The sequence below is a fragment of the Leucoraja erinacea genome, chromosome 3 (assembly GCF_028641065.1).
Source record: "Leucoraja erinacea ecotype New England chromosome 3, Leri_hhj_1, whole genome shotgun sequence".
Classification (NCBI taxonomy): domain Eukaryota; kingdom Metazoa; phylum Chordata; class Chondrichthyes; order Rajiformes; family Rajidae; genus Leucoraja; species Leucoraja erinaceus.
The window spans coordinates 93972972-94000051 of record NC_073379.1 but is presented as its reverse complement, the minus strand read 5'-3'; the positions used below and the strand labels follow the sequence as shown (position 1 = coordinate 94000051).

The following is a 27080-nucleotide window of genomic DNA, read 5'->3' as shown; positions in this document are numbered from 1 at the left end:
GACTTGTTATCTATATATTTGTAAAACTCTCATCTTGTTTCTTTCTATCTATCTATCTATCTATCTATCTATCTATCTATCTATCTATCTATCTATCTATCTATCTATCCGTATGTGCTCGCGGAACAACGCCAAAACGGTATACGATAGCGCTAACATTTTTGCTGACAGCTATGACATCACAATGGGATTGTAGCCCTGCTAGCAGGACTCGGTGTACTTGGATAGCAACAATGTTGCGAGCAGGGCTACAATCCCATTGTGACGTCATAGCTGTAAGCACAGGGAAGAAATGTTTCTTAAATTGGGGTTTTGTAAATCTAAAAATGTCATTAGCGTGAAGTATAACATCAATCTGAACAAAATTTGACACAAAACAACCACAGGACAATTGTGATTAAGGTGGTGCATCTGCAGTTCTTTCTAAAACATTAGGTCATAAGTGATATGAGTAGAATTAGGCCATTCGCCCCATACTCCGCCATTCCACCATGGCTGTTCCATCTCTCCCTCCTAACCCCATTCTCCTGCCTTCTCCTTGTAACGCAGGACAACCGCAAAGATTTACAAGGATGATGCCAGGACTCGAGGGTCTGAGCTACAGGAAAAGGTTAACAACATCTTTCCTATAACATGGTGTCACCTTGTCAACAATACCTGCACCAAGGAATGAATTGATCACAATTAAATGATTTTTTAAAAATCTAGAAACACAAAAAAAACAACAAAAAAAACCCCCCCAACAAAAACAGTCTTGGTTGGTAAACATAGAAACATAGAAATTAGGTGCAGGAGTAGGCCATTCGGCCCTTCGAGCCTGCACCGCCATTCAATATGATCATGGCTGATCATCCAACTCAGTATCCCGTACCTGCCTTCTCTCCATACCCCCTGATCCCCTTAGCCACAAGGGCCACATCTAACTCCATCTTAAATATAGCCTTAGTCCCCTTTCTGCGGAGTTTAATGTTATAATAGAGCAATTGTTTCTCCTTTCTTTTTCCTTCTTTTCTAGGCTCTACTTTCTTTCTTTACTTCCTTCCCTAACTTCTTTTCTAAGGGGCTTTCTTTTCTCAACACTCTCCTGCACCTTCACGACTCTTGCGCACTTTCCTTACTTCCTTTACTTCTATCTTTTTTTTAAAGCTCAAAAAATGAAGCGGTACAAAAAATGTATTAAGACATATGTGTTGTGTATTATTGTAACTTACCGTACTTCTAATAAAGATAAAATTTAAAAAAATAATAAAAAATCTAGAAGCATACTGTGATAACCTACTAAAGAATGTCTCATGACTAAATGTAATCAACAGATGGATTATAACTAAAATTAATCACATTGATTATCATTGTTCCAGATTAGTAACATAACATTTTATTGGTAGGGTTTAAGAATATATTCTTTCAAAAGAATACAGGCGTTTTCAGAGCATGTGAGTACTAATGTTAATTGGATTTCCAAACGTTCCAGTTGCTTCTTTGTTTTAATGAATTCTATCAGAATGTCAGAAAAAAATGGAGGGCGAGAATAAGCATTTCATTTCATGACACCGTTCCCTCGTCTAACACAGTGATGATAGCAAGGACACACATTGATGCCTTGAGATTTTCCATCAAACAAGAATTTGCAGTTGATGTTAGTTTCAAATGTCTCTTCCCTCTACATAAAGTTGATGGTTTTCTTGTAATTGTAGCTGCCTGTCCCTTTCTCGTTCTTCCAATTTATTACAGAGGTATTTTCTCCACTGTTGGACATAGAAGGAAAATGCAGAAAAATGTAAAACATTCAATATAATGAAAGGAAAAATAAACATATTAATGTTTGCAGATGACACAAAGTGGGTGCTTTGTAGATAGTGAAGATGGTTGTGAAAAATTGCAAGAGGATCTTGATCGATTGGCCAGGTGGGCTGAGGAATGGTTGATGGAATTTAATACAGAGAAATGTGAGGCGTTGCATTTTTTGGACGTCTAACATGGGCAGAATTACACAGTGAATGGTAGGGCTCTGGGAGTGTTACAGAGCAGAGGGATCTAGGAGAGCAAATATATAGTTCCTTGAAAGTGGTATCACAGGTGGATAGGGTGGTCAAAAAGGCTTTCATCTTGGCCTTCATTAGTCAGTATTGAGTTAGAGGTTGGGAGATCATGTTGTAGTTACATAAGACAATGATGAGGCCACATTTTGAGTATTGTGTTCAGTTTTGGACACCATGTTATAGGAAAGAAGTTGTCAAGCAGGAAAAGATGCAGAGAAGATTTACAAAGATGATGCCAGGACTCGAGGGTCTGAGCTGTAGGAAAAGGCTGAGCAAACTAGGACACTATAGCTTGTTGTGCAGGAGGATAAGAGGTGATCTTAGGAAGGTGTACAAAATTATGAGGGGAATAGATCGGGTAAATACATAGGGGTTCTTTCTCAGTTGTGGAATAGAGTACCAGAGGACATAAGTATAAGGTGAGGGGGTAAAGATTTAATGGCACGTGAGGGGTAACTTTTTTTATACCAAGGGTGGTAGGTATATGCCGGAGGAGGTAGTTGAGGCAGGTACTATCATAACGTTTAAAAACCATTTAGACAGGTACACGGTTTAGAGGGATATGGGCCAAATGCAGGCAGATGGGACTAGTGTAGATGGGAAATGTTGGTCGGTGTGGGCAAGTTGGGCTGAAGGGCCTGTTTCCACATTGCACATTCCCCAACAATTTTTGCCAAATCCAAATATTTGATAGAGGCCTCAGGTAGAAACTTTCAAAAAGGGATGAAAAGACACAAAATACAATTTAATGGACAAAAATAATCATGACATTGGGAATGTGTAAGTTTCTGATTTATTTAAATCTGCAGTGAGAAAATACAAACATGTTGGGTGACTTGTAGGAATCCGGTGTCAAATGGTACAATCTATTATTGTTTCACACAGCAAAATGCTTGAGAAATGTGGGCACAGGAATAGGAAAACAAAAAAATAATATACCAACCCCCTTGTCAACCCCTTACTGCAGTGCATGGCCTTCCAACATCCTCCTTGCTAGAGTGGAGTTAATCACAGCAAAAATACTGTCCCTCAACACAATTTCCATGCTGTTTTTCTCATCAACAATATTAATTTGTTCAATAGCTTAAGCTCCTGAATGAAAAATGGCCCTAGCACTGTCAATCACTCGTAATGTTGCAAATTGCCCTGTTCAAAAAAAGTGGAACAAATGTAAAAGTCTAATTACTGCCTGGCCAGCCTGCTTTCACTCATTTGCAAAGTGATGGAAAAAGGTGTAGCTAGTTATATCCAGCAACATTTATTCATTAGTAAGCTGCTGCACAAGGCTATCAAATAAAATTCGAGCATATGATATTGGGAGGTGATATACAGGAGTAAGGATTGGTTTCAATGTCTTGGATGGTGGGGCCAAAGTTGATATATTCAGGGTTGATACAAAGCTGGGTGCCCGTGGGTAGGGATGTGAGGAGGATGTGGAAACCTGGAGGGATATATCTTGAGACAGTCTGAACTGCGGAATATCTCCAGCATTTGCTGGTTTTATTTCAAATTTCTCGAAACTATGGTTTTTATGCATTTCAAAGAGATATACCCAGGCTATGCAAATAGGTGACAACTTAATAGATGGAATACAAAATAGAAAACAGTAAAGTAATCCACCTTGGCAGAAAACCCCCCAGAAAAGCAGGGTATTATTAATGGTGAGCAGAATTATAGCCACCATTAAAGGGTTAAAGATGCTTAAACTTGGTTTGTGACAATTTAGTGGGTAAAACAGGATACACCTGTTTGTGAAAACTAGGATATCTCTTCTCAGGAAGATCAAGGATATCTCTACTCAGGAAGATTGAAATCCCAAGATAAAATTTAATGATCTTCGATTGATAAGAGTTAATGGATGGAAGGACAACGCCTGTAGCTGGAATACAGATCAGTAATTAATAAATGGCAAAATGGCAACTTCTGTGCCTATGTGTGCAGACCTGGGACATATAGTGACTCTAGATTTTCTTGTTAGAATTCAGTCTTGAATATTTCACATGAGTAGAGGATTTTAGCTTCTCAATAATATCAATATTGCATTTGATTCCATTTTAAATCGCACCGCATTTGTTCCATGGTGTTCTACAATAATTCATCAATAATGCTTAGATTCTTTAAAAATTACATAGAAACAACATAGAAATTAGGTGCAGGAGTAGGCCATTCGGCCCTTCGAGCCTGCACCGCCATTCAATATGATCATGGCTGATCATCCAACTCAGTATCCCGTACCTGCCTTCTCTCCATACTCTCTGATCCCCTTAGCCACAAGGGCCACATCTAACTCCCCCTTAAATATAGCCAATGAACTGGCCTCAACTACCCTCTGTGGCAGAGAGTTCCAGAGATTCACCCCTCTCTGTGTGAAAAATGTTTTTCTCATCTCGGTTTTAAAGGATTTCCCCCTTATCCTTAAGCTGTGACCCCTTGTCCTGGACTTCCCCAACATCGGGAACAATCTTCCTGCATCTAGCCTGTCCAACCCCATAAGAATTTTGTAAGTTTCTATAAAATCCCCTCTCAATCTCCTAAATTCTAGAGAGTATAAACCAAGTGTATCCAGTCTTTCTTCATAAGACAGTCCTGACATCCCAGGAATCAGTCTGGTGAACCGTCTCTGCACTCCCTCTATGGCAATAATGTCCTTCCTCAGATTTGGAGACCAAAACTGTACGCAATACTCCAGGTGTGGTCTCACCAAGACCCTGTACAACTGCAGTAGAACCTCCCTGCTCCTATACTCAAATCCTTTTGCTATGAAAGCTAACATAACATTCGCCACTGCCTCGCTGCATTACCTTCAATGCTGGTGCTGCAGGTCTCGCTGCATGCCTACTGCATTGCCAAACAATGACTAGTGTCATCCGCAAACTTGGAGATATTGTACCATAGCTGACTGCCACTGCCTCTCCATACCTTCTGATCCCCTTAGCCACAAGGGCCCACTGGCCTCAACTACCCTCTGTGGCAGAGAGTTCCAGAGATTCACCACTCTCTGTGTGAAAAAAAGTTTTTCTCATCTCGGTTTTAAAGGATTTCCCCCTTATCCTAATCGTCCTTGACTTCCCCACCATTTAGATACAAAATCTGCCTTTCCTTAAGAATTTTGTTGCCACCAAAATGGAGTAAAACCTCACATAAGATCCTTATCCCACATTATGCACTCCCTCTGGCATCTGCGCAAACATTTGCCCACTCACCCAGCCTATCCAAGTCACCTTGCAGTCTCCTAGCATCCTCCTCAGCATCTGCACCTGCATGCCACTTTCTAACACTGCCCCCCAGCTTAGTGTCATTTCCGCCTGTTTTTGGAGATATTCCCTTACTGCATCTGCCAAACATTTCCCTCACCCAGCCTATCCAGATCATTAAGATACTATATTGTAAATAGCTTCAATTCCCTCCCAGCACTGACTGAGCCTTGCATGTGAATAATAAACATGTCCAATAAATAAAGGTAAGTCTCAGGAAGAATTGCTTCTTCAAAACACTCTGTCTAAATGCATGGGTTTCAGCTGCCAATTTAGCAGACCTCTGTATAATTGGCTCCAGTGTGGAACTGAATATGCTGTGGTCAGTAGAACGTTGGTAATACACATGCACTGATAGAACAGCTGGTAAAGCTGCTACCTCACAGTGCCAGAGACCCGGGTTCAAAAGTGACTTTGGGTGCTGTCACTGTGGAGCTGCACGTTCTCCTTGTGACAGGTTTTCTCCCACGTCCAGACGTGCGGGTTTGTAGGTTAATCGGCTTCTGGGAAATGCCCCTAATGTGTAGGGAATGGATGAGAAAGTGGGATAACAGAACTGGTCAACACACACTCAGTGGGCTGAAGGGGCCTATTTCCATGCTATCTCTAAAGAAATATACGGAAAGAGGCTCAAAGATGAATCTATTTTCTTTACCCCACCCCCAGCCCCCTCAACTTCATGGCCTCCTTAGAAACAAATATGTTATTGTAAACAACACTTCTTGCTGTCAGATCTTAGCAGTGCAACTCTAACACATTTCACCTCCACAAGAAGCAGATTTACCTGATCTTCCACGATCCTTCGCAGATCAAAGTCTGTGCGAGTATTGAAATCGGGTAATGAATGTTTACCTGCTTGTGCCAACATTATTTCTTGGCTGCAATAAAACATGACATTTAGAGTTAAATTAACAACTCACATATAAAAAAACACAAAAGTTCTGCAAAGTAATTAGCACCACAAGAAAAAAAATAACTTTGCTTAAACTGCGACATTTTGATTAGAGGTGAACCCATTTGTTAAAATAGACACAAATTGAAAACAAACTTCTCCGTATATTCGAATTGATTTTATTGTAGTAGTAACTATAAAACCACTTTGATTCATGCTTCACACTTCTTGTTTGGGTATCATGTTATGTGATCCTAAATGCAAAATGAGATTCACATGAAAGGACATAATTGCATCAGTTATTTTCATCCACGATGGCCAAAGTTAAAATTAGAATGTCAGAATAAAAATATTGAGCGAAACGGTCATCTGGTCTTTGCTTGGTCTCGGTGATGTAAAGGATGCCACATTGGGAGCACCAAATGCAGTAGATGTGGTTATAGGCGGTGAGTGTGAAACTCTGTCTTACCTGGAAGGGCTGCTGGAGTCCCTGGAAGGATGTGAGGGAGAAGGTGTAATGGCAGATGTCACTTCTCCTGCAGTTGCTTGGCAAAGTACCTGAGGAGGGGGGCATTATCGGTGAGGATGATTTGGCGAACTAAGGAGTGGTGGAGGGAGTGGTCTCTACAGAAATTGGTTGGGATCGGAAAATGTGACTCATGGCGAGATCACGTTGGAAGTGACGGAAATGTCGGAACATGATGTGTTGGATGCGGAGTCTGGTGGGGAGAAAGGGAAGGACCAGGGGAACTCTATCCTTGTTCTGTTTGGGGAGAGTGGGAGCAAGTCCAAAACTGCCGCACACCGAGGAAACATGGGGATGGGTTTTTTCTTTAATAGCTGCTTATACACTGACCATTTAATGGGAGAATCAGGAAGTGCCTTTTCATTAATGTTAAAAATAACTTTATAGAATATTTTCAGATATCAGAATAAACTAATTTCTATTTAATCAACATATGCACATTAGTGACTGCTTTAAACAGTTCTCTTCTGCAGTGCCATGAAGCTGAGGTGACTAATGAGACATATAGGACATGATACCAAGGTAATCTAATCTCCTCTGCCTCACATGGTCAATATTTCTCCATTCCTTACATATACACATGCTTATCTAAAATCTTCTTCAATGCCACTATTGTATCTGCATCCACCACCACCCTGGCAACATATTTCAGGCACCCCCATTGTCTGTGTAAACAAAAACCTATTCCACGTATCTTGTTTAAACTTTGCCTCTGTCATCTTAAAGCTATACCCTCTAATCCTTCACAATTCCACCCTGGGGAAAATGTTCTGATTGAGGCTTTTGTCATCTTGACTATTGTACATCTGGTAGGATCACTCCTGGCTGAATCTCCAAAGACCCTCAAAAGTAATTAGACAGACGATTTGAGACACTATAAATGTGGATAAGGATTGCAACAAATTGGAGATATTCCATGATCTTGAACTGTCCTTGGGCTCTAGATGGCCTGTTTTTTCCAGCTTAAATCGCTATTGATTTCCCTGAGCAAAAACAATCTCGTCGACATAATAGTCATGACATAAAGATTGTGTCAATGTATTAGCTAACCACTTTAGTATTCTACAACACCAAACTATCTGCTGAAGGAACTCAGTGGGTTGAGCAGCATCTGTAGGAAAAGGAACTGGGGCATCACAGTGGCGCACGGGTAGAGTTGCTGCCTTACAGCACCAGAGACCCGGATTTGATCCCGACTACAGGTGCTGACAGTGCGGAGTTTGTATGTTCTCCCTGTCACCGCATGGGTTTTGTCTGGGTATTCTGATTTCCTCCCACACTCCATTGACATATAGGTTTGTAAGTGAATTGGCTTCGGTAAAATTGTCCCTAATGTGTAGGTTAGTGTTAGTTCATGGGGTGATAGCTGGTCAGTGTGGGCTGAAGGACCTGGTTTCCGTGCTGTCTATCTAAACTCTAAATAATTGTTTATATTTTGTTGTAATTTCATGATAACTTTGGAAGGATTCCTAACAGTTTTACTTCTTTTCTGAATCTTAATCAATCCAATAATTTTTTCATTGGTTTCCATCAATAATAATTTCCAAATCATGTCCTTGGTGATGCTGATTGCAGGTACAATCCTTGATGATTCATTCTCAAGATTTAATGTTTGACTGGGCAACTCAATAACTTGCAATTGGCCACCTCCTGAATCTAGTGTTATTCTCAAAAATTGTTCTCACTTTTGTCTTCCTTTGTAAATTCCTGCCAACAACTCTTGTGATGTATATGACATCTATATTTGGAACATAGAACAGTACAGCACAGGAGCAAACCCTTCGTCCAAATATGATGCCAAGTTAAGCTAATCTCCTCTGCTGCACATGATCCGTATCCCTTCATTCACTGAATATTAATGTGTCTCTCTAAAAGCCTCTTAAATGGCATATTAAGCATTTATGAGCATTTTACATCCTGATTCCATTGTGTCTTCTTCTGTCTCCCATCACATAATGGCCATAGTAAATGTTGGGATGTTTAAGGCATGTCAAGGAAGTTTTAAAGAAAGAAAATTGTGTCAGTCTTTGCCCATCCAATACTTTCAGTTCCTAATTGTGACTTAACACAACTACTGATGTGAAATAATGGAGTTTTATTTTTATTATCAGATTTCTAAATCATTGTATAAAATTTGTACTTACCTGAGGGGAAGACGTACAAGTCTTTTGTTGACATTCTCTTTTCTCTTAAGTGGGGGTCTGGGACCAGTGGGTCTTTGTGGCAACAATCGAGGCAAAGGAATGTAAGGAACTACTGGAGGCAGGCAAAGCTGAGACAAAACACTTGCAATTCGCCAACCCAGAGTGCAAAATGATACTGATTGCTTGAGAGATGAAGTCTTAAGGTTTGTATTAATGAAAGGATTTATTGGACCATTTAATTCTGCCTGGGAAAATAAGGATGCCAATACGAGTTAAGTGAAACATGGATAAGCATCATCCGTGTACAAATAGTACCAAATAAGGTCTCAAAAATAAAGATACGGCAATTTTAATTATTTATGACCTTGGTTTCTGCAGCTCTCCCACATCCATTGGGACAGACAAACGGGAAGGCCCTATAATACTGAATTACACTTTAAAAAAAAATCTTATTCAGTAGTTATTTATAATTGAGACTCATTGACTGCATAGAATATTTTTCATGGCATGTAGTCAAAAGTCACTCTCATAACTTTTTCAACCTGTTTGAATTAGCTGGTTCATTCCAGGATCATAACACAAGTGGGTGAGTCAGCCGGGTACAGGCTGGTGTTCAGAAACGCTCTTAGAAAGGGAATCAGTATATAGACTTCTAATTGAAGGCATATTCAAAACACCTTACATTCTTTACATATTATATCATAAATCTTTCAGTGGTTGAAGTGAATCAACGATAAAGATTAGGTTGATTGCTCATAACATTCCATTAGCTTTCTTCACTGCCCGCTGTAAGCCAACTTTCAGTGACTGGTGTACAAGGGCGCCCAGGTCTCGCTGCACCTCCCCCATACCTAACCTAACCCCATTGAGATAATAATCTGCCCCCTTGTTTTTGCCGCCAAAGTGGATAACCTCAAATTTATCTATATTATACTGCATCTGCCACGCATCTGCCCACTCACTAAACCTGTCCAGGTCACCCTGCAACCTCCTAACATCCTCTTCACACATCACACTGCCACCCAGCTTTGTGTCAACTGCAAACTTGCTAGTGTTGCTCCTAACTCCCTCTTCCAAATCATTAATATATATCAGATTCAGATTCAGATTCAATTTTAATTGTCATTGTCAGTGTACAGTACAGACAACGAAATGCATTTAGCATCTCCCTGGAAGAGCGACATAGCAAACGATTTGAATAAATAATAATAAGTGTCCGGGGGGGGGGGGATTGGCAGTCACCGAGGTACGTTGTTGAGTAGAGTGACAGCCGCCGGGAAGAAGCTGCCATTCGGCAACGGAGAAAAGCGCCTCCCGGATGGTCAGGGTAAACAGTCCATGGTTGGGGTGAGAGCAGTCCTTTTGCTGAGCGCCCTCCGCAGACAGCGCAGACAGCGCTTGATATGGTAAAGTTGCGGCCCCAACACCGAGCCTTGCGGCACTCCACTCACCACTGCCTGCCATTCTGAAAAGGACCCATTTACTCCTACTCTTTGCTTCCGGTCTACCAACCAATTTTCTATCCATGTCAACACCCTACCCCCAATACCATGTGCTCTCATTTTAGTCACCAGTCTCCCTTGCGGGACCTTATCAAAGGCTTTCTGAAAGTCTTCCAAAGAAGGGGTGCCAGATACACTACATCCACTGGCACCCCTTCATCCATTTTACTTGTCATATCCTCAAAAAATTCCAGAGGATTAGTCAAGCATGACTTCTCTTTCATAAATCCATGTTGACTTGAGCTAATCCTTTTACTGCTATCCAAATGCCCCATTATTACCTCTTTAATAATTGACTCCAGTATCTTTCCCACCACCGAAGTCAGGCTAACTGGTCTGTAATTCTTCGTTTTCTCTCTTGCTCCTTTCTTGAAAAGTGGGATAACATTAGCTATCCTCCAATCCACAGGAACTGATCCTGAATCTATTGAACATTGGAAAATGATCACCAATGCGTCCACTATTTCTAGAGCCACCTCCCTGAGGACCCTGGGCTGCAGACCATCAGGTCCAGGGGATTTAGCATCTTTCAGTCCCATTAGCCTACCCAATACTATTTCTCGCCTAATCCTCGAATATTTCTTTCAGTTCCTCTACTCCCTTAGATCCTCTGTCCTCCAGTACATCTGGGAGATTGTTTGTGTCTTCCTAAGTGAAAATGTTTTGGGAAACTGCCAATATAGTGGCTAATAGTTATTCTTCAACAAACATGACCAAAATGGGCATGCCTAGAAATTGTGCTGTATTAGATATGGATTATGGTTATCAAACAGCCTGCCGATAGTTTCCGAAGTGTGCACAATGATGCAAACAAATGTAGTTCAAGGAATTGGACACTGTTGAAAGGGAAGTGTGACACCTGCAACAGAGGCTGCATTTGAGATGTTAGTGCGGGGAACTGACTAGATCAGAAGCCTGATAAATGTGGGATACTGGTTGGGTCAACAATTAAGAACATAATAAATATGAGCAGGAGGGTAATTTTGAGCCTCCTCGCCTCTCAATGGATCATGGCCAATCCAATCTTGGCATCAACTCCACTTTCCTGACTGTTCCCTATAACCTACAACTCCCCTATACACCCCATTTATTAATGTTGTATGCCATTCCTCTTGCAATAATACCGAATGCTCCAATTACTGCCCTGGTTTCTTGCTTATCTGCATGGTGAATTTCCAAGTTTCATCAATGAGGGCCCCCAGATCTCTTACACAGCACCATTCTGAGGCTTCTTTTTTAGTTTAGTTTAGAGATACAGCGCAGAGACAGGCCATTCGGCCCATCGAGTCCACACCGAGCAGCGGTCCCCGCATCCGATACATTATCCTACACACACTAGAGACAATTTACATTTATACAAAACCAATTAACCGAAAACCTGTCCATTTTTGGAGTGTGGGAGGAAACCGAAGATCTCAGAGAAAACCTATGCGGTCACGGGAAGAACGAACAAACTCCATACAGACATCACCCGGAGTCAAGATCGAACGCGGGTCTCTGGCGCTGTAAGGCAGCAACTCTACCGCTGCACCATCCTGAGCATTTCAATCCTGATTTACCATTCCTCCATCAAAGGTTGTAACAACCACCTACTAATTATTTCGATTATTTACTTTATTTATATATTTTTTGCAGACTGTGCCCTTTTCATAGCTTGCCTTTTTGATGCCTTTGTTCTGATCCTTTTGGTAACCCACTGGATACAACTTGCCAACCTTAAAATAACACCTTTATAAGTTAATAAATCATAGTAGCAGAATTAGGCCATTTGGCCCATTGAGTCTACTCCGCAATTCTATCATGGTTGATCTATCTCTCCCTCTCAATCCCCATAACCTTTGACACTTTTACTAATAAAGAACCTGTGAATCTCCACTTTAAAAATACCTAATAACTCGGCTTCCAAATAATTCATTCAAACTGTTCAATGAATTCCACAGATCTCCTTTCTAAATGTACCTCTTTTATTTCTGAGGTTGTGCCCTCTGCGCCTAGACCCTCCCACTAGTGGAAACATTATCTATTGCCATCTTTATATTCTGTTAGATGGACTATTTCTAAAAGTGCATTGCCGGTTAGATGGGAAATTGGCTTGAGAAGGGGAGTGGAAATGGAAGTGCAGATCATGTAATCATCAAATAAATGGTCCTCCACAATGCTGAATGAGCTGAGGAAGACGGGAAGCCAGAGGAGATGAAACTGCTGCCTTTGCCTCGTCCAGTCCCACCACCTGAGAACCCTTCCAAGTGAATCAACAATTTACTTGCGTTTCTTACAGTTTAGTGTGCTGCATTCATACCACACAATGAGGTGGTCTTTACACTGGAGAAAACAAATGAAGATTGAGTGGATCACTATTCAAGGCACAGGATTTTCAGTCACCTGTCACTTTAATTCTTCATTCCACTCCATCTCTGACATTGACCTACATTGGTTCTACAAAGATCAGTACAAGTTTGAGGAACAGCGCCTCATCTACTGCCAAGACTTATTGAATACCTGTGGACGTTATATTGAGCACAGGAGTTTCAAATTATTGGCTTTTCCTGCTTGTATTCTGATGCAAGATCATTTATATGAACTCAGTTTTTCTCTCTCCATAAATGCCATCTGATCTGCTGGGTAATTTTAGCATTTTCTGTGGGGTTTTTTAAATTGTCTTTCTAACTGCCCTTATTTATCTATCAACTATTTGACTCTGAAAGCATTAGGTCACCGGGGTAAGCTTGATCTCCACCATATTTCCTTTATTCTCTCATCCTCTTTGCAACTTAAAATACATTTGCTTTTTCTCATTCCAGTAAACATGTTCCAATCTCTGATGAAGGGTCTCGACCCGAAACGTCACCTATTCCTTTTCTCCAGAGGTGCTGCCTGACCCGCTAAGTTACTCCAGCATTTTGTGTCTATTCCCAATGTTAACTTTGTTTCACTCTCCACAGATACTGCCTGGCCTGCTGAGTATTTCTAGTACTCGCCATCACATTGAACTACTTTCGATTCTAGAGTAGTTACCCTCTGGAACAAATGTTCCAATGTGTTGGATGGAGAATGTGCACTTGATAATTATGGGCAGGGTCATTGGACCAATATAATAGTAAACAAGAACTTTCAAAGTAATGCAAATAATATTGGTAAATTATGGCAGATGGAGCTCAATATTATGCAGATTTACATCTGTCTGAATGTAAGGCAAGCTTTTGAGTTACCCCCATTGAAGCAGACTCAAATATGTTTGTTTTATATATATATATATATAATGCTGGATTTTTTTGTTGCTTATTATGGTGATTACAGATTACATAGAAATTAGGTGCAGGAGTAGGCCATTCGGCCCTTCGAGCCTGCACCGCCATTCAACATGATCATGGCTGATCATCCAACTCAGTATCCCGTACCTGCCTTCTCTCCATACCCTCCGATCCCCTTAGCCACAAGGGCCACATCTAACTCCCTCTTAAATATAGCCAATGAACTGGCCTCGACTACCCTCTGCGGCAGAGAGTTCCAGAGATTCACCACTCTCTGTGTGACTATATATAACTGTTGTGCTGCTCAAATTAAGAATTTCATTGTTCCATTTCAGAACAAATGACAATACAGCACTCTTGACTTTTGACCTGAAATTACCTCAGCTACTTTAATGGCTGCAAGCACTCGAGTGTCTTGCTCCACGGTTTGATGTTTCTGTAGAGCTTTCCAAGCAGCATTCCTTATGCCTTCTCGACTTCTGTCACCATAAAGAAGATGACAGATTTTTCCCAAACTGTATGATGCTCCATAGCGAACCCACCAGCTGTGATCTGCAAGATAAATTATTTATTCCCTTTGCTTCCAATGATGTTTGTGATGTGCAATGTGATTGCAGGATACAAGAAAAATAAATCTGCATCTTAATGATAAAACCTGGCATTTTGATAGAGCATTTTTAAATGTACAGGATTTGTGTCCAAATCACTAAAAGTCCCAAGTACAAAGTATAACTAGTAAAAAGGATGCATTATTTACGTGCATAAAATGCTAATAAATGATAACATGTTAGAAGGAAATTAATTGCTTTTAGATTCCATTAAATCACGCAGTAAGAACAGAAATCCATCTTTGCTAACATAAATGTGAATCTATAATAAGGAATATTACTTTTCAGGGCATGGAAGTGACAATTTAAGTGAAATCGTGAAACTGAAACCATTAAACCGCTTTGGAATGCAAACAATCATAATTTGAATAGATGCCATAATCAATTTAGTTTATTTTTCATGGACTAATGCTGAATGGGTTAATGTAGAATGTAATATATATCAGGCAAAGAGACAGTGCAAGGGTGTAGCCCCACAAAACTGATCAGTTGTTTTCTGCCACAGGTCTTTCACAGTATAACTAACCCCATGATGATGGAGATGAACACAACAGATTTTATAGACTGCGTGACCAGCATGAATAGATGAACTTGAAAGTAATCATTGATATTATTGACGTTTCAGAAATGAGAAATGTAATATTCTTGGGGAGTTGAGAGGCTGGAGGAAAGCGTACAAAGAGCTGAAATCAAATTTTCAAGACGGGGACATCGGCAAGATACTGTTAAAATGTCATTATAATTTTTTTAAATCAATTTCTACTGGAGAGCTGATCAAGTTAAGGGTCTGACTGATGGCTGGGACATTATCCAAATGTCAAGGGTCATAATCAGGGAATGCTTCAGATTGATGATCTTTCATCAAGATGGAGTGGCCTTGACTTAAATATGGAGACACAAGTAGATCCAGAGGAGACAGGAAACAGTTTAAGGACTCAGTGGGTTGGTGACTTGGAGAACCTAACTAACTTACCCCCAAATCTCATGACAGTGTTATGTGATCTACAGCAGACCTCCTGACCCAGTATTCAGCATCATAAGAATGGAGCTTACAACTTCCTTACATTTAAGTTCAATCTGAAGATTTAAGATATGGCTGCTTAGAAACTAGATAAAAGCATTTAAAACCTCATTGTGTGTAATGTTAGCATCAGTTTGGGAATACTGCAACAAAGGGTAAGCATTTAACGTATTTCCTCCCTCAAAAAAGTTATGATAGAAACAACCTTTAGAGCTTGGAATGCATGTTATTGTCATGCTGTTCTCTGGGAAATTATCAAATATTTAAAATCCATATGGCAGTCTCTGATGCATAAAAGGCAGCTATGAAAGTGAGGGATTGTGTGAGTGAGAGAGTGAGAGAACAACCTTTAGAGCTTGGAATGCAGAGTTATTGTCAGAGAGTAGTCTCAGGGACGCAGGCATCACCAATGGTTGTATCCTGATGGAGGTATGTATGTCAATATTTGAGGAAAATCCATATGGCAGTTCAGACTGATTCCTGGATCAAATGAAGAAAGACTGGATATGGAATTTAGGGATTGAGTGGGGATCTTATGTTGGGGAAGTCCAGGACAAGGGGTCACAGCTTAAGGATAAGGGAGATCCTTTAAAACCGAGATGAGAGAACTTTTTCACACAGAGATTGGTGAATCTCTGAACTCTCTGCCACAGAGGGTAGAGGCCAGTTCATTGGCTATATCACCATATGGTTGTCTAAGGGGATCAGGGGGTATGGAGGAAGGCATGTCACTGAGTTGGGATCACCATCATATAATGGCGGTGCAGGCTCGAAGGGCCGAATGGCCTACTCCTGCACCTATTTTCTATGATCTATACCATAAGATGCAGGATGATCAAAGAAGCACAGTCTGCAACATGGTGCAATGAAGCTGAGAAAATAAAATTCTATAATGATTGATGGACAAAATAATCATGAATTTTAAAATGTAGGTTTAAACTCTCCAGACCAACATTCTGTGGTGCAGCATGTTTTCAATCTGCGGTGGAGATCTATACTAATGAACTAATTTTAACTTAGATCTATGCAAGAATTAAAATTAACTAAGATCTGTACTAATCTGTGGCTAATTAGCCTACTAGTGCAACTTTTGCAATCTCAGTCAACAATGTTTCCGATTTACAGAAACTTGTGTTACATACAGTTTCTCAGACCCATTGTGTGGCCTGGGAAGTGTCTATATTAAAAAGACAGTTCTGCTCAGTTAGAGATTATCTGGGACATTTTCTATGATCCGACACCAGTGATGCCTCAAGGGTGCCAGGCTAGAATGTTTCAGTCTGTATGAGCTTTTAAATCTCTTGCACATAGCAAAATGAAGCTGTCAGATATTGTGTGCTATTCAGAATAGAGACACTTTCTCTCAGGTCTCTGCAGGTATTGTCACATGACAGTCATTTTCTCAATTTGGGTGGTTTAGTTAGGGCACGAAGTGTGAAATGTGAAGTGTCAAACATGTAATGTTTCCACATTTGATGTGGAAAAGATCAGATGCTCCACCATATCTCAGCTGCAGATGCCTAGTCATGATTTCACCCGATCAATTTCTGCATGCTTAGTATCCAAAAAAGGGGACTCATTGTTTTGAATTCTTGATGTCAATTAAGGGCCTGTCCCACTTGGCCGTCATTTACGCGACAGGCCGGTAGTGACTGACGCGCGATGGTCACGGGCGTCATCATGCGCCCGCACAGCCGTCTGGAGCGCGTGACGTCATTTGAAGATAGACACAAAATACAGGAGTAACTCAGCGGGACCGGCAGCATCTCTGGAGAGAAGGAATGGATGATGTTTCGGGTCGAGACTCCTCTTCAGTCTGAAGAAGGGTCTTGACCCGAAACGTCATCCATTGCTTCTCTCCGGAGATGTTGCTGGTCCCGCTGAGTTACTCCTGCATTTTGTGTACATCTTCAATCGTCTTGGCCCCGCTCTGGGAGTGGGAGTGGGGGCGGATCCATATCCACAACGGCCGTGAGCCCCAGGCCGAGCTCGGCGATCGTTTGCCTGCTTCTGCTGCTGTTGGAGGTGAGACGTTGTGCCGGGCCAGGGTCTTGGGCCTGTCCCACTTTGGCCGTCAGTTACGTGACAGGCTGGTGACGAGCGAAGGTTTTGTGTGGAACGAAATCCACACTCCTCCACGCCACTCCACACTCCTCCACATCCCTCCATGAGCCCGTCCCGCGCTACCCACGCGCTACCCACACGCTAGCAGGTCGCGTAAATGGCGCACGAATGACGGTCAAATGGGACAGGCCCTTTAATCTATTAACATGCCACAGATCCCTCTGGAGAACAGTATAATGATAGGAACCTCGGACTCAAAAGCCTCCAGAAATATCTACGGATAGCAATAAATGCAAAGTTTTAGATAAACTGGATAGCAAAGCAGTTTTAAATATATAAATGCCAGAAAAGTAAATGCAGTATAATCACATATTCTGGTATTTCACTCTCAATTTTAAATCTTAAAATCCTAATTTGCATTTCATTCTCATGGTGGCCGATTGGGAAAGGGGGAGATGCAGCGAGACCTGGGTCTCATGGTACACCAGTCATTGAAGGTAGGCATGCAGGTGCAGCAGGCAGTAAAGAAAGCGAATGGTATGTTGGCTTTCATAGCAAGAGGATTTGAGTATAGGAGCAGGGAGGTTCTACTGCAGTTGTACAGGGTCTTGGTGAGACCACACCTGGAGTATTGCGTACAGTTTTGGTCTCCAAATCTGAGGAAGGACATTATTGCCATAGAGGGAGTGCAGAGAAGGTTCACCAGACTGATTCCTGGGATGTCAGGACTGTCTTATGAAGAAAGACTGGATAGACTTGGTTTATACTCTCTAGAATTTAGGAGATTGAGAGGGGATCTTATAGAAACTTACAAAATTCTTAAGGGGTTGGACAGGCTAGATGCAGGAAGATTGTTCCCGATGTTGGGGAAGTCCAGGACAAGGGGTCACAGCTTAAGGATAAGGGGGGGGAAATCCTTTAAAATCGAGATGAGGAGAACTTTTTTCACACAGAGAGTGGTGAATCTCTGGAACTCTCTGCCACAGAGGGTAGTTGAGGCCAGTTCATTGGCTATATTTAAGAGGGAGTTAGATGTGGCCCTTGTGGCCAAGGGGATCAGAGGGTATGGAGAGAAGGCAGGTACAGGATACTGAGTTGGATGATCAGCCATGATCATATTGAATGGCGGTGCAGGCTCGAAGGGCCGAATGGCCTACTCCTGCACCTAATTTCTATGTTTCTATGTTTCTATACTTTACCATCTTCTGCTGTTGCTGCCAACCGGATTTGTAGCAGTTCAATTAATCCTGGTTTATAGGTCTTGTTGGTTGACTTTGATGGAACCTCGCTCCCGGTTAGAGCAGCTTTTTGGATTTCTGACGTACTGCCATGGAGGCAGATGTCCCCCAATATACAACAGTATAGCTGATTTAGCTGCAAGGGCCAAACATGTATATCTGGACTCACATTTTCCTAGAATTAAAATACAACATGTTAGTTTCAAATTCTTATCCTGTATAATTGATTGATTGATTGATTGATTGATTATTGAAAGATACAGCATGGAAACCAGCTGACCATTGATCACCCGTTCACACTAGTTCTGAGTTTTCTTTGAAATGTAAAGCACCAACGTTGTAATGTTTCCACATTTGATGGTGTGTGAGAGATCACTCTCCACCATATCTCAGCTGCAGATGCCTAGTCAAGATTCCACATGATCCATTTCTGCATTTCATCCGTTCTATACACCAGAGGGAATTGACAGAGGGCAATTAACCTACAAAACCGCACGTCTTTGGGATGTGGGAGGAAAGCAGAGCACCCAGAGGAAGCCCACATGATAATAGGGAGAACACTCAAACTCCACACAGCCAACAGGTCCATGCCGCTGTGAGACTGCAGCTTTACCAGCTGGGCCTTATTGTTGATAATAATAGCAACAAAAATAATTGAGTTACATTGCTCAATAATAATGTGATTCTATTGAACAGGGTAAAATAATCCATTTCTTTGTAGCACACTTTGTGCATGCAAATCCATTTAGAACAGGGTTGGCTGAGGAGTAAATTTTCAAATTATTTGGAAAGCTCAAGCAACTTGATTGTGATATCAAGATAATAACCAGTGAGACATAGACAGAGTTATAACACAAGCCAAAAGGGCTTCACTACCACCTTTATTTATTTAATCTTTAACATTGTAAAATATTTCAATTCTGCAGTGTCTCAAAACAAATTTGACTATCTACTAAATTTGACAATCATGAGTTCAATCAGACATTTTAAGCAATATTCGGAAGGGAGCCTGAGGTGTTTAAGAAGGCAATGTGGTAGCTTAGGATCTAGGCTGCCAATAGTAGAATGGTTCAAACTGAGGATACACAAAAGGCCAGAAATGTAAGCCTGTAACCATCTTGAACGGTGTAGGGTTAGAGAAAATGTCAGAGGGAGGGGAGGACAAAACAAAAGAGATTTGGAAATAAAGAAGACTAAAGTCAAGGCATGAAAGCCAAGGCCCCCAAAAGGGTGAGAGATGAAAGAAACTATGCTTGCAATAAAATGGGCAACAGAAAATTGTATGAACCCTGTTCAAATTAAGTGGAAAGTGAAAGGCTGATCGGGAAAACACTGAAATAGTAAACTCTAGAGATAACAATGGTATGAGTGTGGGTGCAAGAGAGAAATTAGTTTAAGGAGTAATGTGGGTAAGGAATTTGTGAAATGTGTACAAGTGAACATTTTTCTTCGTTGTGCTTCTTGCATCATGTGACTGGAAGCAATCTTAAATCTGGGAATGATGTAACAACACGTACAACATTGGCCAAAGAATCTGTCAGTGAATTGTATTCAGACTGGAAGAAATTCCCCAATTCTGATGCCAAATCACGATTAGGGCTTAGGAATAATTCAAAATCTGCAATATAAGAATGTAGTAAACAATGTGGCTGCCAAAAAAAGATTACCAAGAGATGATGATAATAGTGAAATGGGAATATGAATGACTGGCTAAATTTAACACGGAGATATGTCAAATGATATATTTCATTGGAACATTGAGAAACATTATTAAACAAATACCATTATTTTAAAAGAGGCTCAGAACTAAAAATACACAATTTTTTTGTGCAGAATTATTTTTTAAAGTAACAGCAAAACTGCTAAGGTTATTATTTGTGAAGAAGGGTAGGGTTCACACTCTCTGGCAGAAGTTGCTCATGAGAACAATTGCAGCTTAGTGTTTCTATAGTTAACCTTTATAGAAGGAAAGTTTTCTGCAATAGAACATAAAATACTATTGAAACCCAACAGATTTGGTGACAAGAGAAATAGAGTTTGTGTTTTAGGTCAACGATGTCCAGAAATGTCACCTTGCTCAGTTTTTCTAACTTCTGATTTATTTCAGATTTCCAGCAGTGGAACATTTATGGAAACATTTCTTAGAAGAATGGTTTGTAATAATTTGCATTGACAGAATGTAACTTTACCTCCTTTAAGTTGGGAACACTGAAATGTGTTACAAGATTTATACCCAGCTCTTTCAAAGCTTTCAAACAAGCCATGTTTATTTTGGCACTTTCACCAAGAAGTAGTAAACCAAGTGCAGAATCAATCCTGGAAAAGAAAATCAAGATATTATCATCATTTATTTGCATGGTTATCATACCTTTGTTTTTTTTTTTTTGTTTTATAATAGGTGCAGTGACAAATATTAAAAACTGTACAATGCTTTTGTATTGCATCATTTCATAAGTTATACTGGTTGCAATAATTTAAAAGAATACAAATTAAAATAAATAAATATAAAGTTGGTTGAGAAGAAAGTTCTCAGGGACAATATTAATCATTTAGAAAGATGTTGGGGAAGTCCAGAACTAGGGGTCACAGTTTAAGAATAAGAGGGAAGTCTTTTAGGACCGAGATGAGAAAATCATTTTTTACACAGAGTGTGGTGAATCTGTGGAATTCTCTGCCACAGAAGGTAGTTGAGGCCAGTTCATTGGCTATATTTAAGAGGGAGTTAGATGTGGCCCTTGTGGCTAAAGGGATCAGAGAGTATGGAGAGAAGGCAGGTGCGGGATACTGAGTTGGATGATCAACCATGATCATATCGAATGGCAGTGCAGGCTCGAAGGGCCGAATGGCCTACTCCTGCACCTATTTCTATGTTTCTATGTTTCTATGTAAGAAGTATAATTTAAAAAAGCATTTAGCATGGCTTTCCCAAGGAAAAATTGGGTCTTACTAATTAAGATTTGAGGTGGTAGTAATGATAATTAATGAGAATCACTGTTGATGTTCTGTGGAGGTAATGACAGAGTGTACAAATGCTGGAATGTTCCTAGTTTTAGCTGTAGGGTAAAGGTGGATGAGCTGAAGTTGTCTTCTTTGCAGTAGAGAAGGCTGAGGAGAGATTTAATTGAATTGTATAAGTTATAATGGTGTTAGAGAGTTGATGGAAATATTTCCCTTGGCAGAGTGGCCAGTAACCATGAATCATAAATTAGAGTAGAAACAAGATTTATAGCTGATACTTTAAAGGGTGCTGGAGCCAGAAGCTCTCAATGTAATTAACGTTGGATAGACATTTGAAATGGTGCAACCTAAAAATGTAACTTGTTTTTGGGAGATTACAGGTGAATATTGGGAATGGTGTTCTTAACCAACTGAACAATTTCAGTTCATCAGAGAGATCCGCGTGGACTTATAAAGAAGAGTTATGAATGACAAACTTGAGGAATATACATGGTTAGTGGAACATCTATGGATATTCTTGAAGGCATTTGATAATGTCCCTCATATGAAACTGTTATTTAAAGTTGCAGCATATAGAAAGAAAAACAATTCGTTGATTGGCTCAGAAATGAGCTGAGTGCAGGGATAACGATATATGATATCAGAGGATCGGCCGTGGGCCCAGTGGACGACATCGTCGGGAGCTCGCAGGTCACAGTTTGGTGACCTGTTCTACGGAGCTCCCGCAACAACAGCTGCGTCCGCTGGACTGGAGGGTGGCAGCTTCGACCGCCCCAGGCCGCGGAGTTGAACTTTTATGGCCGTTGTAGTGGCCTGGACGAGGTCAGAAAATGGGTTCAGAAGTCCTTTGATGAAGCATGGCAAAACACACAGATCACCCCGAGCTGGAGCCGGGAAACTGCGTGGGCAGACAACCATCCCTGTCCCTCAAGAGCCGAGGGGGGTGACCCAAGGAGTGGCCTAATCTCCAGGGACCGCCACACCGTCTTACACCATTTACAGTATTTAAGTGATTTATTGAAAATGTGTATACAACTCTGCCCATGGAAGCAGTACAGAATTAAATAACTAACGTACCGAATAGTGAAAGGCTTGCATAGAGTGAATGTGGAGAGGATGACAGTTGCCTAAAAAATCGCCTAAGTGGGACAGGCCCATAAGAGATGTTAATAAAAGAGCGAACAGGAAAAGAATTGTGGCAAATGGGAGATCGCATTTTTTGGACACAGAAAGTACAGCATTTAGTGCATTCTAAAAGTTAAAATCTATCAAGGTCCAAATAGATGCAGGCCATATACATAAATAATTAAAATGGTTTAGAAAATATATACAAAGGATAATGGAATCTTGGTCTTAATACCTAATATACTGAAGTGACTAAATGTTATAAAACCTCTCACCCCAACCATGGACTGTTTACCCTCCTACCATCCGGGAGGCACTACAGGTCTCTCCGTTGCCGAACCAGCAGGTCGAGGAACAGCTTCTTCCCGGCGGCTGTCTACTCAATACCTCGGTGACCGCCAATCACCCCCCCCCCCCCCCCCTGAAGGACACTTATTATTATTTATTCAAATCGTTTGCTATGTCGCTCTTCAAGGGAGATGCTAAATGCATTTAGTTGTCTCTGTACTGTACACTGACAATGACAATTAAAATTGAATCTGAATCTGAATCTGAATCTAAAACATAGATTCATTCCCATTTGGAATATAGCGAGTCTTTCCAGGCACCACATCTTGCAGGAATCATTGATTTCAAAGGTTGAGAGGTGATTTGATTGAGCTTTTAAAGATATTTTGAATACTGTGAGAACCAAGATCTAGTGAGTATACTGTAAAAGGAATGAAGTTATGGTATGCTAGCCTTTATAAATCAGAGCATTGAGTATAGAAGTTGGGATGTAATGTTAAAATTGTACAAGGCATTGGTGAGACCAATTCTGGAGTATGGTGTACAATTTTGGTCGCCCAATTATAGGAAGGATGCCAACAAAATAGAGAGAGTACAGAGGAGATTTACTAGAATGTTGCCTGGGTTTCAACAACTAAGTTACAGAGAAAGGTTGAACAAGTTAGGTCTTTATTCTCTGGAGGGCAGAAGGTTGAGGGGGGACTTGATAGAGGTTTTTAAAATGATGAGAGGGATAGACAGAGTTGACGTGGATAAGCTTTTCCCCATTGAGAGTAGGGAAGATTCAAACAAGAGGACATGACTTCGGAATTAAGGGACAGAAGTTTAGGGGTAACATGAGGGGGAACTTCTTTACTCAGAGAATGGTAGCTGTGTGGAATGAGCTTCCAGTGGAAGTGGAGGAGGCAGGTTCGATTTTATAATTTAAAAATAAATTGGATAGGTATATAGATGGGAAAGGAATGGAGGGTTATGGTCTGAGTGCAGGTAGATGGGACTAGGGGAAAATAAGTGTTCGGCACGGACTTATAGGGCCGAGATGGCCTGTTTCTGTGCTATAATTGTTATATGGTTAATGCACATTATGGAATGCATAAAGAGATTTTGAATACTGTGAGAACCAAGGACTAGTAAGCATATTGTAAGAGGAATGAGGTTATGGAATGCATATTCATACTTAGAGTATTGATCTGAGGGCACTTTTGCTTGAGGGACTAATTTGGATTCTCCCATTCCAAGTTACTGCAAGGCCAGGGTCTAAAAGGTGAAAAGTAGGATTAGTCTTCATGGCAGATCTCCCAGCAGGTCACTGATGGTCTCATGTGCCAAAAATCTCAATGATACTCTGTATGATAATGCCACCAATCTGAAATGAGAAACCGGTTTCTGTCTCCATATATCCTGTCTGCCTGACCTGAGTAGTTCCAGCATTTCATGTTTTTATTTCAGCTTTACAATATTTGTAGTTTTTTGCTTTTCAAATTTTCCTTTCTAATCTGTCAAATAAGACTATGTGGAAATCTTAATGAATATAAATCCGTCAGCAGTAATTTTGTTTCTCTGATACACATCACCTTTTGTTTAATGACATTTGAAAACAAATCCAATGTTTTAAAAATGAAACCTACCAGTTTGCCTTACAGAGTTGTTCCTTTAGGAAAAGATTTTTCAGAACATCATCTATGATTTGAATATTATGCTTTACGCAAATCCAAACCATAAGGCATTCTCTTAGGACTGGGCTGATGTTACATGTTTTCAGTGTGGGCTCATCTATTTGCTGAGGAGATTGACAGTCATTTTTTTAACAGAGGCAGAAAAGGAACATTTTGTAAAAGTTATTACAATTCCAGTGATGTTCTTAATCCAATTACAATTCCAGTGATGTTATACTTGTTGCTAACCTCCTTTAGTTTAAAAACAAACAAAATAAATTGATAGTTACAGTGAGCAATTTTGTATAATTCAAGGAAACAGTAAATAGATTGACATAGTTATGATAGGAATTTGAATTCAGCAAACCGACAGTCAGATTATATTTATATCTGAACAAGGGTCTCGACCCGAAACGTCACCCATTCCTTCTCTCCAGAGATGCTGCCTGTCCCGCTGAGTTACTCCAGCATTTTGTGCCTACCTATCAAATAATATTGTTCTCTGCGATTTCTATGGTCATACGATTTTTAAAATGTTGCTTAATCATTATCCAAGCATAACTAAGGACCAAGGAAATTACAGAACAATGACGATAGCACTCTTTCTCTGGTGATTTCAATGGTATTTCTCCAAACATTACCGTGGATGTGGGATAATGCGAATATTTCTGTAATTTTCTCAGAATTGTTGGAGTTATTAATTTTTCCCTCAATATGGCTTGAACCATATTCAATTTTCCTCACCTGTCCACAGGTATTTTTGTTTGGTTCCTCATTTGAAACACTACTCTCATGAGCATGTTCTTCAGTTGGTATCTGAGAACCACAGATGATTTCTCCTGAGCTAATGATGAAGTGAATATCCAGCAGAACACTCGGATAGGATCGATAACAAGGTTCACACTCTGGGAGACCTAAAAATAATGATAGTTTTTGACATCAGATATTTTATCATCAATGGAATTGGGATGGGTTCTTGACAAAGTAATATGGATTACTGACTAAGCAATATTATTGGGCCTGGACTCACCAATCTATTTATTTATGTTGTACTACATTGCATTAGCATCCATTGGAGCAGTGCTTTTTTGTATACAAATAATTCCAGTACACATATCAAAAGTTAAGCTAGATTTGTCAACATTTTTTTCCAAAATAATACACCCTCCTCTTCTGCTTTATTTGTGTGACCAATCAGCTTCCAAATTATTAAACTAATAATGAAAAATTTATAAAATCAAATAATGAAATCCACACATTTAAAATGTGAGAATCTAGTTATTAGCTTTATAGAGAATGTTAATGCTGTGCCAGCACATGTTGCCATAAAAAAGGTCATTGCAGGAGTAAACATAGAAACATAGAAAATAGGTGCAGGAGTAGGCCATTCGGCCCTTCGAGCCTGCACTGCCATTCAATATGATCATGGCTGATCATCCAACTCAGTATCCTGTCCCTGCCTTCTCTCCATACCCCCTGATCCCTTTAGCCACAAGTGCCACATCTAACTCCCTCTTAAATGTAGCCAATGAACTGACCTCAACTACCTTCTGTGGCAGAGAATTCCAGAGATTCACCACTCTCTGTGTGAAAAATGATTTTCTCATCTCAGTCCTAAAAGATTTCCCCTTTATCCTTAAACTGTGACCCCTTGTTCTGGACTTCCCCATCATCGGGAACAATCTTCCTGCATCTAGCCTGTCCAACCCTTTAAGAATTTTGTAAGTTTCTGTGAGATCCCCCCTCAATCTTCTAAATTATAGCGAATACAAGCTGAGTCTATCCAGTCTTTCTTCATATGAAAGTCCTGATATCCCAGGAATCAGTCTGGTTTGTGTAGTTTGTGAAGTCCTTGTGAAGAGCATAATCCACCTTCATATTAAGAGATCTACTACTGGGTAGTACAAATGAACTTCACTGCCAGAAGGGATCATAATGGAATCTCATTCATTAAAAGACGCCCCGATTAATGGAACAAGATTAATATTTGCACAATTTAGAAGCTCAGAACTGGACATATACTTTGGTCTACTGTCATCAAGATTAAAGGCCGACTTTGATTCAATGTTACAACAAGGAAGTGCCAGGCTGAGCTTATTGCCATTATGCACAGATATGGCGAGGTATAGTACAATGAAAATCTTGTTTGCAGCAGCATCACTGACACATTGTTCAGGTTTTTTTTCCTCCAACAAACTCATCAGTGTTCCAGCTCTCCCATCTCTTTGGAAATGCATCTTATCTAATGCCCTTAAATCCTGCCCTGAACTCATTACTACATTATTTCTCTTCCTCCTCTCAGTCAGCATTCTTCATTTCAACTACACTTGCTCTCTGAACTTGTTAATCCTGTTTCCTTATCTCTTCAACAAACGAGCTAAATTAATGACCGACTCGTCAATGTTGTTATGTCATATGGATGTTACTACATCTATGGACTTCTTTATTTTATGGGTCTCCGTTGCACTCAAGCCATTTGCAGCTGCTTCCTTGTTAACAACATCATCCAAATCCC

At 40.4% G+C, this 27080-nt stretch overlaps 1 protein-coding gene across 1 annotated transcript in view; it reads right to left on the bottom strand.

Moving 5' to 3' along the window:
• Positions 1–1329: 1329 nt before the first annotated feature.
• tmem232 (transmembrane protein 232) overlaps positions 1330–27080 on the bottom strand; it is a 44344-nt gene continuing 18593 nt past the window's right edge. Inside the window, exons 7-14 of the mRNA XM_055633216.1 lie at positions 25310–25479; positions 24539–24690; positions 20729–20855; positions 18501–18714; positions 13988–14160; positions 8856–9100; positions 6078–6171; positions 1330–1745 (exon numbers count right to left, since the gene is read on the bottom strand). Coding sequence (XP_055489191.1) covers positions 1644–1745; positions 6078–6171; positions 8856–9100; positions 13988–14160; positions 18501–18714; positions 20729–20855; positions 24539–24690; positions 25310–25479 — 1277 coding nt within the window. The 3' untranslated portion in view covers positions 1330–1643. The remainder of the gene's footprint in view (positions 1746–6077; positions 6172–8855; positions 9101–13987; positions 14161–18500; positions 18715–20728; positions 20856–24538; positions 24691–25309; positions 25480–27080) is intronic.